Raw genomic sequence first — 14,723 nt, 5'->3', positions numbered from 1 at the left:
TGGCAAGATTTTATCCTAGTAATAAAACTATCATTTTTTATTTTTGAAATGATATGTGTCACGAGATGAAGTGAGGTAGTGACACATATGTAATATGTAAGATCTCATTGACCTCGTTCGCCACGGTCGCTTCTTCAATTCATCCTCTGCTCTGATATTGGCGATTGCGACTCCATTTTAGAAGGTATTTATGCTACTTAAAATTATCACGCGATTTTGAGTCACCCACCGATGTCCCGATTTTTATTTTCTGAACTGAAGAGGTGGTTAAGTAATCGATTTCTCGAGATGATGTCCTCTTTAGGAATTAAAGGGTCCATGAACTAACAATCCGTTGGCATTTTCGAACCTTTGTCGACAATAGCTTTTGAAAATTCATAAGCAAATTGCTCTCAGAAGAAGCAAACAAAAATGTTGTGATATTATGCTTGCCAAACTACTTTGGGATACCAAAAGACTGAATTTTACAGCGTTTGATAATCAGCATCTTGTGTATGTAGCGCATAGTTGTTGGGATAGTTTGATATGTGACCACCCTGATCGATCATTTTTGCAGGAAAAGATTGACAACCAAGTGAATTATTTGGCTGCATTCCAATTTCACTATTTCATCATTTATGTGTTTGAATGACCATGCTTCCTGTACAGTATGCTTGCTCAAGCTGTCGAGCTTTTGAATCGCCTGATCTGTTTTCTGCCAATTTTGGGATATATGTGAAAAGGGTTACAAGGGATTTAGTAAAATTTGATCTAAAACAGAAAATAGTCAAAGGTCGACTCATGAAATCTGGTGGGAGGATTTCTCTGGAGCATCATGTGATGAAGGCATTGGCCGCTTCAGACGTTTCAGTTCAAACCACGGAAAAAGTAGCATCTTATAGATTTAGGACAGAGATTGGTGGTCAGTTGAAGGTGCTCGTTAGAAAGAAAAATAACAAATATGAAGTACGTGTTGAAGTCTCCACCTTGCGTGGAGAGGGAGATGGAGAGCTTATTATGAGCTGGGGCCTGTTCAGATCTGACTCATCAATCTTTATGCCGCTGAACTTTCAACAATCAAGTGCTGATAGCAAAGATAATGTTGTCGAAACCCCATTCATCAAAGATTCTGTAGGTAGATTAGCTGTTGAGTTGGATTTTGATGCAAGTTTAGCCCCTTTCTATGTTTCAATTCTATTGAAGTCTTCTGGTTTTAAAATACAAACAATTAAAAGCCACAGGAAAGCTAATTTTGTTGTGCCAGTTGGTTTTGGCTCTGGACGCCCTTTTCCCTTGGGCCTTTCTTTCTTGGATAATAGATCCATGAATTTTGCCTTTTTCTCGAGTAATGCTGAAAGTGTCGTTCTATGTCTATATTCGGACTCTACAGCTGACAAGCCTGCTTTAGAGATTGACCTGGATCCATACGTCAATCGTTCTGGTTATATTTGGCATGCCCTGATAGATGATTCTCTGCCCTTTAAGAGCTATGGTTATCGCTGCAGCAGTGGTAATGCCAACAGAGGGCTACATGTTCTTTTGGATCCATATGCTAAGGTTATAAAGGACTTTGGGTTGGGTTTAACTCGAAAATGGCTTGGAAAATTGTGCGAGGAACCTGCATTTGATTGGAGTGGTGAGTTCCATCCGAGCTTATCTTTGGAGAAACTTATTGTTTATCGATTAAATGTCACCCGTTTTACAAAGGATAAGTCAAGTAAGTTACCTGCCAATACTGCTGGAACTTTTTATGGTATTTATGAGAAAGTGCACCATTTCAAAGATCTTGGTGTCAATGCCGTCTTATTAGAGCCAATCTTCCCCTTTGATGAGCACAAAGGACCCTATTTTTCTTGGCACTTCTTTTCTCTTGGAAGTTCATATGGACCTTCTGGCGACCCGAAGTTTATTGCAAATTCCATGAAAGAGATGGTTAAGAAGCTGCATGCTAGTGGAATTGAGGTTTTGCTTGAAGTTGTTTTCACCCATACTGGTGAGGATGTAACACTGAGAGGAATTGATGATTCATATTATCACGCCAAAGAGGACTTGAAATCTAAAAATATGCTGAATTGTAACTACCCTGTTGTCCAACAAATGATCTTAGAGAGTCTTCGGCATTGGGTGATTGAGTATCACATCGATGGGTTCTGTTTCATCAATGCAGCTTCACTCCTGAGGGGTAAACACGGTGAGTTCCTTTCACGCCCTCCTTTGGTTGAAGCTATTGCTTTTGATCCATTACTTTCGAAGATCAAAATAATAGCAGATTCTTGGGATCCACATGACATGGAGACAAAAGAATCAGTATTCCCTCACTGGAAACGGTGGGCAGAAATGAACGGAAAATTTTGTGTTGATGCAAGAAACTTTGTGAGGGGTCAAGGTTCTATAAGCAGTTTAGCAACACGATTTTGTGGAAGTGGAGATATCTTTCTGGGTGGTCGGGGCCCAGCATTCTCTTTCAATTTTATTACTAGAAATGTTGGACTCACTCTAACAGATTTAGTTAGCTTTAGTAGTGAAGAAGTAGCGTCTCAGTTGAGTTGGAATTGCGGGGAAGAAGGACCCACAAATAAGAATTCTGTGCTTGAGAGGCGACTTAAACAGATCCGTAATTTCCTTTTCATATTGTTTATTTCTTTGGGTGTGCCAGTTCTCAACATGGGAGACGAATGTGGTCAATCTTGTGCAGGTTCCCTGGCATATGCTGACCGGAAATCTTTGGATTGGAACTCCTTGAGATCTGGCTTCAGTATTCAGATCACGCAATTTATTTCATTTTTGTGCTCATTGAAAATGAGACGAAGTGATCTTCTTCAGAGGCAGAGCTTCTTGAAACAAGATAAAATTGAGTGGCATGGAACCGATCTTTCTCCACCAACATGGGATGATCCATTATCCAAATTTGTAGCTGTGACTTTGAAGGTTGACAAAAAGTTAAGCCAATCGACTTCGGCTTTTCCAAAACCATGTGGTGACTTGTTTGTTGCCTTCAACAGTGCTAATAAGTCTGAGGAAGTTTCTCTCCCGTCACTTCCAGATAATATGGCTTGGTTTCGTTTGGTTGATACAGCACTTCCTTTTCCAGGCTTTTTCTCTGTGGATGGTGTTCCTCTTGAAGATGGTTTATCAACATATGAAATGAAGTCTCACAGCTGTGTGTTGTTTGAAGCTCAGAGCTTATAGTCGTGGTTCCGGTTTGTACCCATGCCATACTTTCATGAACATTATATATATACATTTCTCATTTGGCACTATGTTGCTTTACTAAATTACAAATTTATTTTTACCATGTCGTGATCTCTACCTGATTAGCCATTTTTGCAATAGAAGTAAGCCTCCTTTTACGGTGTACTTAATGTTCTGTGGCAAGTGACATGATTCATTATATTTGCCAATGGTTCCAACACTTGATGATAGATGCTCTTTTTATGCTGCTAGCATAGGATTCTACTGTCGTTTATGTAGATGGGGATATTTCTTTGAAACAGGTAAACTCAGCTCGAGCCCATGTGCAGAATCAATGTCTTGAAATTTAGTTCTGTTGGACTTCACTTCTCTATTATCTGTCATCTTGATAGTGGTTCTGCACATGTCTTGAAATTTAGTTCTGTTGGACTTCACTTCTCTACTATCTGTCATCTTGATAGTGGCTATCGTGTAACCCGTACTTAATGTGCGGGAGTGGTGCCTTCTCATCTATCAGGCCATGTTTCCAGTTTTGGCGTATTCACTTCCGTATTTTTATTTGTCAATACAGAATCCAAGTTTTCGACCATGATTTAAACAACCCTATGCGGCAGTTGCGCATCCAAGCCTGAGCCTAGGGGGAAAGGTAAGGACTAAAGTGGTGAATTGCATGGACAACATCATTAATTCCATATTCTTCCCTTTTGAAAACCTTGTTTCCAATCTTTGTATAGCTCTGGTCTCTGGAGCTATATCATCCACAACCAATTTGATTTGCTAACCAAATCAGATTACATGAATCTCAGCCTTGAGTTGACTTCAAAATGCTTGTCATGTTATGTTGTCCCTTTGTTTGAACAGACAAAGAACGAAAGTCCGATGATCGATGCTTGAAAGTACAAGATTGATCTGAATTTCTATGTAATACCTGTCTCTTACATATGAAAACCTTTGCAAAGCCAACACATGGCGCAGAACTCAGCGGGATAGCCGACGTGGTTTCAGAAATACACCAGGGGAAAGAACCACTGTTTATGGATACAGAAACTGCAAGCAGCCATGCAGTCATAGCTGTTGCCGCAGGTTCAAGAGGAAGAAGCCTTGAGGGATGGATGCAGTTCATTTACTCTTTTATAGAGTGAACAATTATGCCAATAATTATTTGGCCCCTTAATTACATTTTTTATCAATAAAAAAATATATTACTCAAATAAATAAATACAAATACTAATTTCATGTGAACTAGTGCACCGACGCACGCAATTTGTATAATATTTTTTATAATTCATTTGGTTTATATTTAAATGAGGATCAAAATATAATTATACGAAATAGTGGGAGATTACACTGTAATTTTGATATATAAATTAAAAAATAAATAGAAAAAAAAAATAAAAAAAATGACCTCAATAAAAATCGAACCTGTAACTTAATTTCCAAGAAACAATGACTTTATCCGTTGAAATGCACATAACTTACAATAAAGTTTTAACATTTTATTAAATATATAATTATTAAAATAGATCATGACACTAAAATTAGTTACTCTAAGTGTTTCAAATTTAACAAAATAGTATAGATTACATCAAAATCCAATGGAAAAACACATCAACTACTCGACAATCATATCATCATCATTATAATATACTACATGATTATTTGAAAATTGAGTTTCATTAAAAATTTAATATTATTTTAATAATATTAAATTTATTTAATCTTTTTATATTTTAAAAATATATAACTATAATTGATATTTTGAATATATGTATATAGTTTGTAGTTTTTAAAAATTCGGCAAATATATTACTTGCGTTTTTAACGGACCCAAGCCATTCCTTGGTTTGGCCAATGGAAAGGGTACAACAGTGAAAAACCACATGTATCTAATTATAGATAATTTAATTGTGATTTTTTTAGAATTAATGGCGATCACGTAATTTAATTGTGATGCAATATTTTTATTTTTTATTTTTGTGAAAACTAAACTAAAAAAACTAATGTTACGAAAATAGCCCACCCATTTAACATCAGCCGCTAAATAAAAATTTTCCCCATAAACCAAAAAAATCAGAAATATGACACGTGGTGTTTCATCATTGGTGGATATTCACACATATTTTGAACCACACGTGTGACGCGGGAGATAAATTCCGGACCATTTACGTACGCACCTGTGCTAACATGGCTGAAGTACTCTCGTGTCCTCGATGATACATGGAAAATATGCTCATGAAGAGGCTATTGCAGCTGCCTCCTTTGCTGGGAAGTATCTCATTGTGAAGAACTTGAAAGAGGTGTTTCTAACATAATTTTACCTAATTGATACCTTACGAACAGGCCCATCAAAATCATGTTTCTGATTTGAAGCCTGTATCTGGATTATTGTCACTTGCTGTAATCAGGCCCTAAATTTTAGTTGAGTATTATCTATAATGTTAGTCTATTCAGCATTGGTGAAAAATTCGCAGTGGTAATCATTATGTTAGACTAATTTTAGTAATGGTTTTACTTAATCACAGGTAACATATGTATGTGATTACATTCTTGGTGGTGAACTTGATGGATCTAGCTCATGCCAGAGAGGCATTTCTTGAGGTATTTAATTTGTTTGATTGTAGTGTTGGAATGCAACCAAAGTCCCACATTGGAAGATATAGAGAAAGATCACGGATTTATATAGATGGAATGATATCTCCATTGGTATGAGGTCTTTTGGGTGGCTCCAAAAGCAAAACCATGAGGGTTAAAACCCAAAGTGGACAATATCATACCAGCGTGGAGATATCCGGATTCTATTGGACCTAACAAGTGGTATCAGAGCCAGGGAGGCTCGAACCATTAGAATAATAATGGAACTTCGTTTGAGGGGAGGATTGTTGGAATGTAACCAAAGTCCCACATTGTGGAAGATATAGAGAAAGATCACGGATTTATATAGAAGGAATGATATCTCCATTGGTATGAGGCCTTTTAGGTGGTTCCAAAAGCAAAACCATGAGAGTTAAAACCCAAAGTGGACAATATCATACCAGTGTGGAGATATCCGGATTCTATTGGTCCTAACATGCAGAAATTTAAATCTGCTGTGTCAAAAAGGTTTGATCCCGACAAGGATCTTTTGAAACTTGGTATTGCAAATCAAACAACAATGTTAAAAGGAGAGACATAGGATATTGGTTAGATATTAAAGAATCATATTTTCTCAACATGCTTGCGTATGCAACTTCTAATACTTATGCTTATTGTTTGTTCTGCAGGAAATTTGCTTGAGAGAACCATGATGCGCAAATATGGAGTGGAAAATATAAATGACCACTTCACGAGTTTCAACACTATTTGCGATGCAACTCAAGTCATTTTAATTCCATTAATTTTCTGTGTATGTTATCACTCGATACATATTTGTAGGATGCTAGAGCCACAAACTTAACTATTGTCTTTCGTGCTCATTTTCGATATGAATCTTCTCATGTTTAATTCCCTTCTTTGTTATATTAAGGAGCGGCAAGATGCCATGCATAAGCTGGTGGATCAACAAGTGGATCTCATTTTAGTTGTTGGTGGATGGAACTCGAGCACTACAATATCACACTAGCAAGAAATTGCCGAGGATCGTGGAATTCCATCATACTGAATTGACAGTGAGAAAAGAATCGGCCCTGGAAACAGAATAAGTTACAAGTTGATGGTACGTGCCTGCTATATGTTCTATCTTGCAATTGGAAATCCAACTCTTGCAAACATGACGTGATTGTGCGTTACAGCATGGTGAGTTGGTCGAGAAGGAGAACTGGTTACCAGAGGGTACCATCACAATTGGCATAACTTCCGGTGCATCCACTCCTGATAAGGTAATTCTGCGTGAATTCTCTATTTCTTCACCGGCTATATATTTCTTCAGCAGTCCAGATCTCTTATCCGAAAGGTGTTTTATTTTCTTCCTGGTGATGAATGCACATGTTTCTAAATGGGCTAAAAATGATCTAACAGAGGTATATCATAAATCTACGCGTGCAATCGCGCTCAGATGATTGAAGTATTATCTTAAGTACATTTAGGATTTTTACCATTTGTGGCTCCTCTATTGTCTTACATGGACCCTCTCAGACATGAGCAGAGAATCTACCCATGAACTTGATTATAACTGTGATCTATGTATCTTTAGCTGAGATATTTAGGTCCCAACATCTTATAGCAATGTCTTAATCTGTGCTATTATTTTTTGCACCACACGGTATTAAGATAATAGATAACCTCTATCGAGATCAATGGAAACTAGACAGATGAAGACAACTACTTGACAATTGAAGGTGGATAGGAGATTATCTATAACCATGTTCAGTCACTTTTTAAATCTAATATTACGTCTAGGCCTAATTTATGCTCCGCCTCACTCCAGCATTCACATAACAGCTTACAGTGTTAGTAATGTTGCCTGTAATGATTATCTATTCAGTGGTTCTAATGTTATTGGCCAGGCCGTGGAGGATGTCCTTGTAAAGGTGTTTGACATGAAGCGAGAGGAAGCATTTCAATATGACTGTGTTGCAATTGGCATCGAAGTATACTCCCTCAGTTACAACTCCATTTATTAGTTATCAGATTATTTGAGTGAAATGTAATGCAGTGTATGTGTTATGCAGTGCTTGTATCTGTAAATGCCACTTCTTGTTACACAGTTTGGAATTCAGGGGCGGAGCCACATGCTCCTTTATCCCGGGTGGTCCGATTTTTTTAAAAATATATATATGTAAATTTTGTATAATTTTGAAATAATATGATATTAGTACGGTTAGATCAATTTAAAATATTAAAAGATTTTATAGTTTAAAATTCCAGCTCGAGCAGAGCCATATTTCTGGTTCCACCACTGTTGGATGCCTTGGACTTTTGAGTTTGTAAAGAAAAAATTTTGAGCCACACGAAGATGAATTACTTTGAGGAAAAGGTATGTAAAAACGTGGGTGACCTGGTTCATATTAGGATGATTATTTGGATATTACAGTTGGCGAAATGTTCATTTTAATTAATTATAATATGGTGATTATTTCGTGAAATTCAATAATCTTATCGTTTATAGTTTAATAATTGACACAAATTATAATATTACCCAGAAATATGAAACATGTACCTCATTCTACAGCGATATATCTTACATTTGATATGAATTATTATTAATTTTTTTAAGTTATTATTGGAAAGAATGTATAGATCTTTATGTTTATTAGTTTACTAATATCAGTTTTTTGAGTAGGTTTCTTGTGAGACGGTCTCACGAATCTTTATCTGTGAGACACATCAACCATATCGATATTCACAATAAAAAGTAATACTGTTAGCATAAAAAAGTAATATTTTGTAATGGATGACTCAAATAAGATATTCGTCTCACAAAATACGATCCGTGAGATCGTCTCACACAAATTTGTGCCCAGCTTTTTTGGGTAAAATTTAATGTCGTTATAGTTTATTACAAGTATTAATCTGACATCAGAACTATTTTATTAAAACTAAAATTCATTTACTTCCGGTTTCATAGAAAATTAAAATAAAACAATATTTTTATCTCTGTTATATTAAAAACAAACAACATACATAATATTCATTTTTCAAACTTTACATGTTTTAGCAAATCATAACATTGTTTCAACGTAGGATGGAACACATATCTTCCAATTGGAAGTGATTTATGTCTTTATATCATTAGGTGTGTTTTGACCACCCTCATGGATTCAATTTGCAAGCATAAGAAAATTGCTTTAGAACTATATCTTTGAATTTATATAAATTTTTGCATTATATTTTTTGTGGTTCAATTTCATATTCGGAACGAAATCTTGGGTTGAGACTGTTGAAACCCAAGAAGAAAAAAAGAGAAGGGGACTAGTATTTTAAGGCTTAATATATCATGGGAAAAAAATGGTTCAAAATAATAACTGTACCTCTGTAAATGACAAGCTTCATCTTTGCAATTGTTGGTGTCTGATTTTGTAAATGAAATATGTGGTTGCAGTTTTTTTTGGCCTGGACCAATCAATAATAGGATCCAGGGAACCATCTGGGATATGGATATTACAAAGGCCATCACAGGATAATTTCAGCTATTTTCTCGCATTCATGGAGCTCCGTTCCCTGCAGTTTCCTTGTGCAGTCAGCTGCATCTCTCATGGCGGGTTTACAGATAAGCCATTTTTTCATGGGCTCACCAATGTCAAGCTTCCGTTGGATTACAGAAACTGCCCAAATAGCAGAAAGCTCCAATTTTTTTATTACAAAGCACGAATGTCAGGTATTGTCGTGATTCTTTGTGTGGTTTAGTGCAACCCTTTTGAATTCATACCTGAATTGTGTGAAATGGGGGAATGTAGGGGGTAGAGTGAGGAGTATTATGTTGAACCTCTGTTTCTTCTTGTTTGTTTTGAATTCCTTGTTTCTTTATTTCAACCAGGATGCGGGAATTTCGACGAGAAATGTTCTGGGGTGGGGTTCCTTGCACTAGCTTTATTTGATTATATGAGATTTAATGTGATCCGCTCCTTTTTGGAATCTGATTGGATTTGCCATGATGATTCCATGATATAGCCAGTGGGTACTGCTACCGTTATGGTTAACCGTGATTGTTAGGGTGGCCCAACTTAGTTAAGGACAGCTTTTTTTGCTGGAAGAGACTTCATTTTTTGAGGTCACCCATCCTAATTAGATCACCAGTAGAGAGAACATTAGTGTGTGTCGTGTGTGAATATATGACTTAAACATTAAGTTATTCGTTTTAAAATTTCTCTAGTTGTTTCTTTGCGGATCTATAGTTAAAATACAATCTAGATTGATTAATGAACTGGTGCAGTTTTCATTTTGGTAAAAAAATACGGTCTTGATTTTTTAGTGGTTTCTGATGCATATGGTTATCTTGCAAAAAAGAATATGATTTTTTGGGAATTCCTCATTAATTTGAAATTGTTGTTTTCCTATTGGGATATTCTTATTGCCTTGGGGTTTTATCATGTCTGTTTTTTAATATTCAGTGCAAAGGAGGGTACATGTCAAATTTAAGGTAGAATGCATAGCCATAGACAGTAAGTATGTGAACGATGATTATCTTAATAATGAAAGGAAAAACTATAATTTTTGGAAAATTTTGGGCGTACACTTTAGGTTACATGCAGACTTACATTTTTCATGAGAAATTACAAAAATATATTTGAATCCAATTTTTCATTTCTTTTATTTTTTTTCCTCTGCTACCCTTTAGGAAAAATTTCAGTGTAACCTAAATGTATCTAGCATTGCTCATAATTTTTTTACCTATCGTTCTCCCTGTTTGTCAATGACGTGTCTCCTGCCTTCTATTTACTGTACTACTATGCTCCTTTACAAGGCACCGTAAAACTAAAAGTTGAGGCACAAAATACTACGTCGAGTGATGCTGGTGGAAAGGATGAGAATCTTGTGTTTGTTGCTGGCGCCACTGGAAAAGTTGGATATCGAACTGTGAGGTGCTCGTTTAACTTAATTACTCGATGAGAAATCTTCTGGACTATGATGCTTAAAAACTGATTCGGTTGCTTAAATATTGTTTTTCTCATGCAGGGAGCTTTTAAAATTAGGATTTAAGGTTCAAGCTGGTGTTCGGAGTATTCAGAGAGCCGAATCACTATTGCAAGTATGAGTTCTGATACTTGGTTATTATTGAAATGGTGTTTCTCTTCTTTTATTCATGGTTATGATATTTTTCTTCTATTCAGAGTGTTCAGAACATGAAGTTTGACGACGTGGCTGGAGGCACTCGTAAGATAAAATGGGCTTTTAGATTGTTAACATAAGATCGAGTTTGTAATTGATATTGACATTTAATAGGATTTCTTGGCATTTCTATGTGTGATTATATGGGCTTGTTTATTCTAGCAAGATTGATGTCTACATGTCAATTGGAAATTTCGTTCATAGTTTTTTGGTCTTTAGTCCAGCTATAGATAGGCTTAAACTTGTGGTGTGTGACCTGGAGAAACGGGATCAGATTGAGCCAGCACTTGGAAATTCTTCGACTGTTATATGTTGCATCGGTGCAAGCGAAAAGGAGATATTTGATATAACTGGACCATACCGAATTGACTTTCAGGCGACCAAAAACTTGATTGATGCAGGTAAGAAAATTTCTGGTTTAGGCTTTCCTAATTCGCTTTAACAGGATTGAATAAGTTAACCGTAAAATGCACCATCATAAAATTCAACAAATATTCTTCATTTGTAGAACTGAAGTTTTTAACGAATGGAAGGATTACAAATGGTACAGCTGTTGAGATATAGTTATGGTCTAGTTGGTTGCTTAAATATAGTTATCTAGTTTGTTCTTGGTTGAGATCTATCTGTCCTATATGAAATTTTGTAGTCTATCAATCAAAAAGTTGCAATAAATGTTAGAAATTGCTTTTCCAAAGCTCGGGTGTGGGAGTTGGTCCTACAATAAATTTGTACTTTTAACATACCCTTGCGTGTAAGTTGAATTCTGGGAGATATATGCATATTTGCGACTATTGGGGATAATGGCCCTGAAATAAGCTCTCAAGACCACAATGATGAAATATATATGGTTTTGCGTGTGATCCTCCGACTTTGGTTGCATGTCATAAACTACTTTCCCACAAACTCGAGCCCATGGAAGGTGGGGTCCACCTAGAAATATTTTTATCATTGAACTATAAATGCCCACTCCCATTTTTGGTTGCAGCAACTTCTTCCAAGGTTAAGCATTTCATTTTGGTCACATCTCTCGGAACAAACAAAATTGGATTTCCTGCTGCTATCTTGAAGTAAGTCGAAGAGTTCCCCATTATGAATTGTTCAAATCACCTTAGGCTGTGAAGTGTCAACAAGAAATCTTCAAGTCTCTATCTTTGATTCTTTTCTGATTTATGATTGTCGTACACATCTCCAAAAAAGTTTGTTTTGGGGAGTCCTAATTTGGAAGAGGAAAGCAGAGGAAGCACTTCTTGCCAGCGGTCTTTCATACACGGTGAGAGTTGTTCGGACCATACCATTGTTTTGCTGCCTTGTGTTGTTTCTTATGAGTTATGTCGTGCGTCGATCAAATTTTAGTGATTGGAGTATTGTACGGTTTAAAAATTTTTAGTTGAGCTAATGTTGACAAGTATGATTTTTCGTTACGACAAGAAGTGTTCAATCCTATGTATAAACTATTGACATGTGTGAAGTGGGATATATGATATCCTAATAAAAACAATTTTCATACTCATACTCGAACACCTATTGCAGATAGTGAGACCTGGAGGAATGGAGCGGCCTACCGATTCTTTCAAAGAAACACATAATATTACCTTGTCCGAGGAGGATACTCTATTTGGTGGATTGGTGTCAAATCTGCAGGTTCTCTTCCTTGTTCACGCATAACAAATTTTTGGGGGAGCGTTGGAGAAGCCATACTAGCTTGACTTGAGCCTTTTGTAGGTTCAGAGTCAGGTTAATCATTCAATCAATATGATATCCTTTTACAAAATGAGAGTTTTTCAAGAAAAAGTAACATCGATAACTGTTTTTAGTTTTTTTCCTAATAAACTCAGAATTAAATAATTATTTTTATGAACACCAGGTAGCAGAACTACTGGCATTCATGGCCAAAAATCGCAGCCTTTCATCCTTCAAAATCGTTGAAGTAATTGCAGAAACTTCAGCTCCTTTGACTCCCATGGGAGAACTCCTTCAAAAGATACCATCTCAGCGTGCTGAAGTTTATGCTTCCAGGGTAAAATTCAGTCAAATGCATATGGAAGTAAATATCATTTATTTATATCCCTTCTTAGCATTTTAAGTGTCTTAATACCCATGAATGTGTTTCCTGTATTCATGCATACTGCCCTTTCTTCTCTGAGAGTTTAGATGCACCATGCCACAAGACTTGTTTAAAATTGGTTTGTGTAGATTCATGCACCGGAACGGCAAGAAATGCATTTGTAATCAATAGAACATGCCACAGTGCTTGCTGGTACTTGAAATGTTTTTTTTTTGTGCATGCCAATCCAGGAAATTTATGAAAACTTTCCCATACTTGTTGTTTGTTGAAGCTGAAAGTTCTATCTCGGCTTTAGGTGTCGGATAATGCAAACACCCCCACACCACCTGTTTCAAAAAGTAGTTCCCCAAAGAAAGATCCCGAACTGGTGAAGTCAACTGCTACAAGGCCTCTTTCTCCATACACAGCGTGAGTCCAGTTTGCTCCATATTAAGTTGACGATTGATTTTGCTTTGAAACATCAAATTTCGAAGGATGACTTAGCATGAGTTCGGTTACATGAACACTTATTTTGAAAAACACTTCAGTATGTTAGTTCCCTAAATATTTTTTTTGAAGCATCAACAACTTTATGTTAGTTAGCTCAAGTAAAAAAATTTATTATTATTTTCTAAAGAGAAGTTGAAGTTGTTGCCTTGAACGAATTCTTTACTCCTTGCTTTTGATTTTTTAAGCACTCTCAACCAGACATCACATTTTCTTAAGCAAAGCTTGTGAAAGAGATTTTTAGAAAACTTCTCTAATCCAAACAAAAAACTTGTTATCTGCTCTTGAACGCTGAACATTTTGACAGACTTAAATATCATCCACTTCTGAATTTTATTTCTCAGATATGACGACCTCAAACCCCCTACATCGCCATCTCCAAGTGCCAACTTTGTCAAGCTACAATAAACCTAAGAATCCAGTTGATATCAAGAAATATTCTGAATCAAAAGGTGGACAGGATCCCTCTCATCTGTCAAAAATTGCAGTACATTTCTAGGTCCTTGGAAATATATTTTTGTCTGAAACATTGTACACTGTTGCGTTGAGGTCCTGAGAATTCTATAAAATGTTTAATTTTAATGTAAAAAAATGAGATTGGCATTCTATAAAATTTAATACACAGTCATCTGTTTATCCTATTAAGTGGGATTGGCATTCTATAAAATGTTTAATATTAATTTTTTTAAAAAGTCTACAACCATAAATTTATTAAAATAAAAAAAAAACATATCAATTTTATATGTGAACTCCGAGGTTTAATCAAATATTTTCTATATTTAAATGATCATATAACTCTTAATAATTTTTTTTTTATATCAAAACATCGTATATTAAAAATAGCTAAGATTTTATTTCAAAAAAAAAAATAGTTAAGATTTATCATATTTAAATTAATTTTCTAATTAATTATTATAGACTTTTATAAAAATAATCTCTTAAGTTTTAAAATAGTATAATATCTAAAGTGAAACTAAAACATTTTAATATATTTATAGATTAAGATAGTGTGTGTATATATATATACTTAGCATATAACAGAATAACACATTATATTGACTCAACATATGAAAAATACTGTTTTTTATTTCAAAATTATTAATTTTCATTATATATATGGACTGGATCGACCTGTTTATAGATCTATAAAATCATCGCATAAGATACCTATTTTTTATTAAAAAAAATCGCTTAAATATTCATCCTCCAACCTCCTACAGTTAGTGGGGGAAAAATGATAAATCGTGATTATAAGTTT

General features: G+C 35.4%; 2 protein-coding genes and 1 pseudogene across 9 annotated transcripts; all 3 read left to right on the top strand.

The window, feature by feature from the left end:
* The first annotated feature begins 59 nt into the window (after positions 1-59).
* On the top strand, positions 60-4,400 carry LOC140818103 (isoamylase 2, chloroplastic). Of its 8 annotated transcripts, none has more exons than XR_012114910.1 (4): positions 60-184; positions 557-3,179; positions 3,474-3,544; positions 3,614-4,400. XR_012114910.1 is itself a non-coding variant. In XM_073177953.1 (3 exons), the coding sequence occupies exon 2, from the start codon at positions 628-630 to the stop codon at positions 3,166-3,168; it is 2,541 nt and encodes an 846-aa protein (XP_073034054.1). In that variant the 5' UTR covers positions 60-184; positions 557-627; the 3' UTR covers positions 3,169-3,179; positions 3,474-4,400. The 8 variants fall into 8 exon arrangements, 5 of the variants coding, with proteins under 5 accessions (XP_073034054.1, XP_073034055.1, XP_073034058.1 ...); XR_012114911.1 differs by having other exon boundaries at positions 3,474-3,817; positions 4,033-4,399; XR_012114912.1 differs by lacking the exon at positions 3,474-3,544 and having other exon boundaries at positions 3,743-3,817; positions 4,033-4,398.
* LOC140818681 (4-hydroxy-3-methylbut-2-enyl diphosphate reductase, chloroplastic-like) lies at positions 4,113-7,893 on the top strand (annotated as a pseudogene).
* Positions 7,894-9,153: 1,260 nt separating this feature from the next.
* LOC140818046 (protein TIC 62, chloroplastic) lies at positions 9,154-14,093 on the top strand. Its single transcript, XM_073177857.1, is given in 12 exon segments — positions 9,154-9,463; positions 10,550-10,667; positions 10,762-10,834; positions 10,917-10,959; positions 11,139-11,315; positions 11,900-11,981; positions 12,112-12,184; positions 12,445-12,555; positions 12,779-12,931; positions 13,275-13,387; positions 13,810-13,848; positions 13,850-14,093. Coding segments are annotated over 12 exon segments (1,392 nt in total). The 5' UTR covers positions 9,154-9,168; the 3' UTR covers positions 13,965-14,093.
* Positions 14,094-14,723: the final 630 nt, after the last annotated feature.

Source organism: Primulina eburnea, chromosome 17 (assembly GCF_022965805.1).
Source record: "Primulina eburnea isolate SZY01 chromosome 17, ASM2296580v1, whole genome shotgun sequence".
In the NCBI taxonomy this organism is placed as follows: domain Eukaryota; kingdom Viridiplantae; phylum Streptophyta; class Magnoliopsida; order Lamiales; family Gesneriaceae; genus Primulina; species Primulina eburnea.
The sequence above is the reverse complement of the archived record's forward strand: the minus strand, read 5'-3'. Positions and strand labels throughout refer to the sequence as shown.

Excerpts from the sequence above, each read along its gene's own strand:
- LOC140818103 (XM_073177953.1), top strand. The coding sequence starts at position 628 with ATGACCATGCTTCCTGTACAGTATGCTTGCTCAAGCTGTCGAGCTTTT.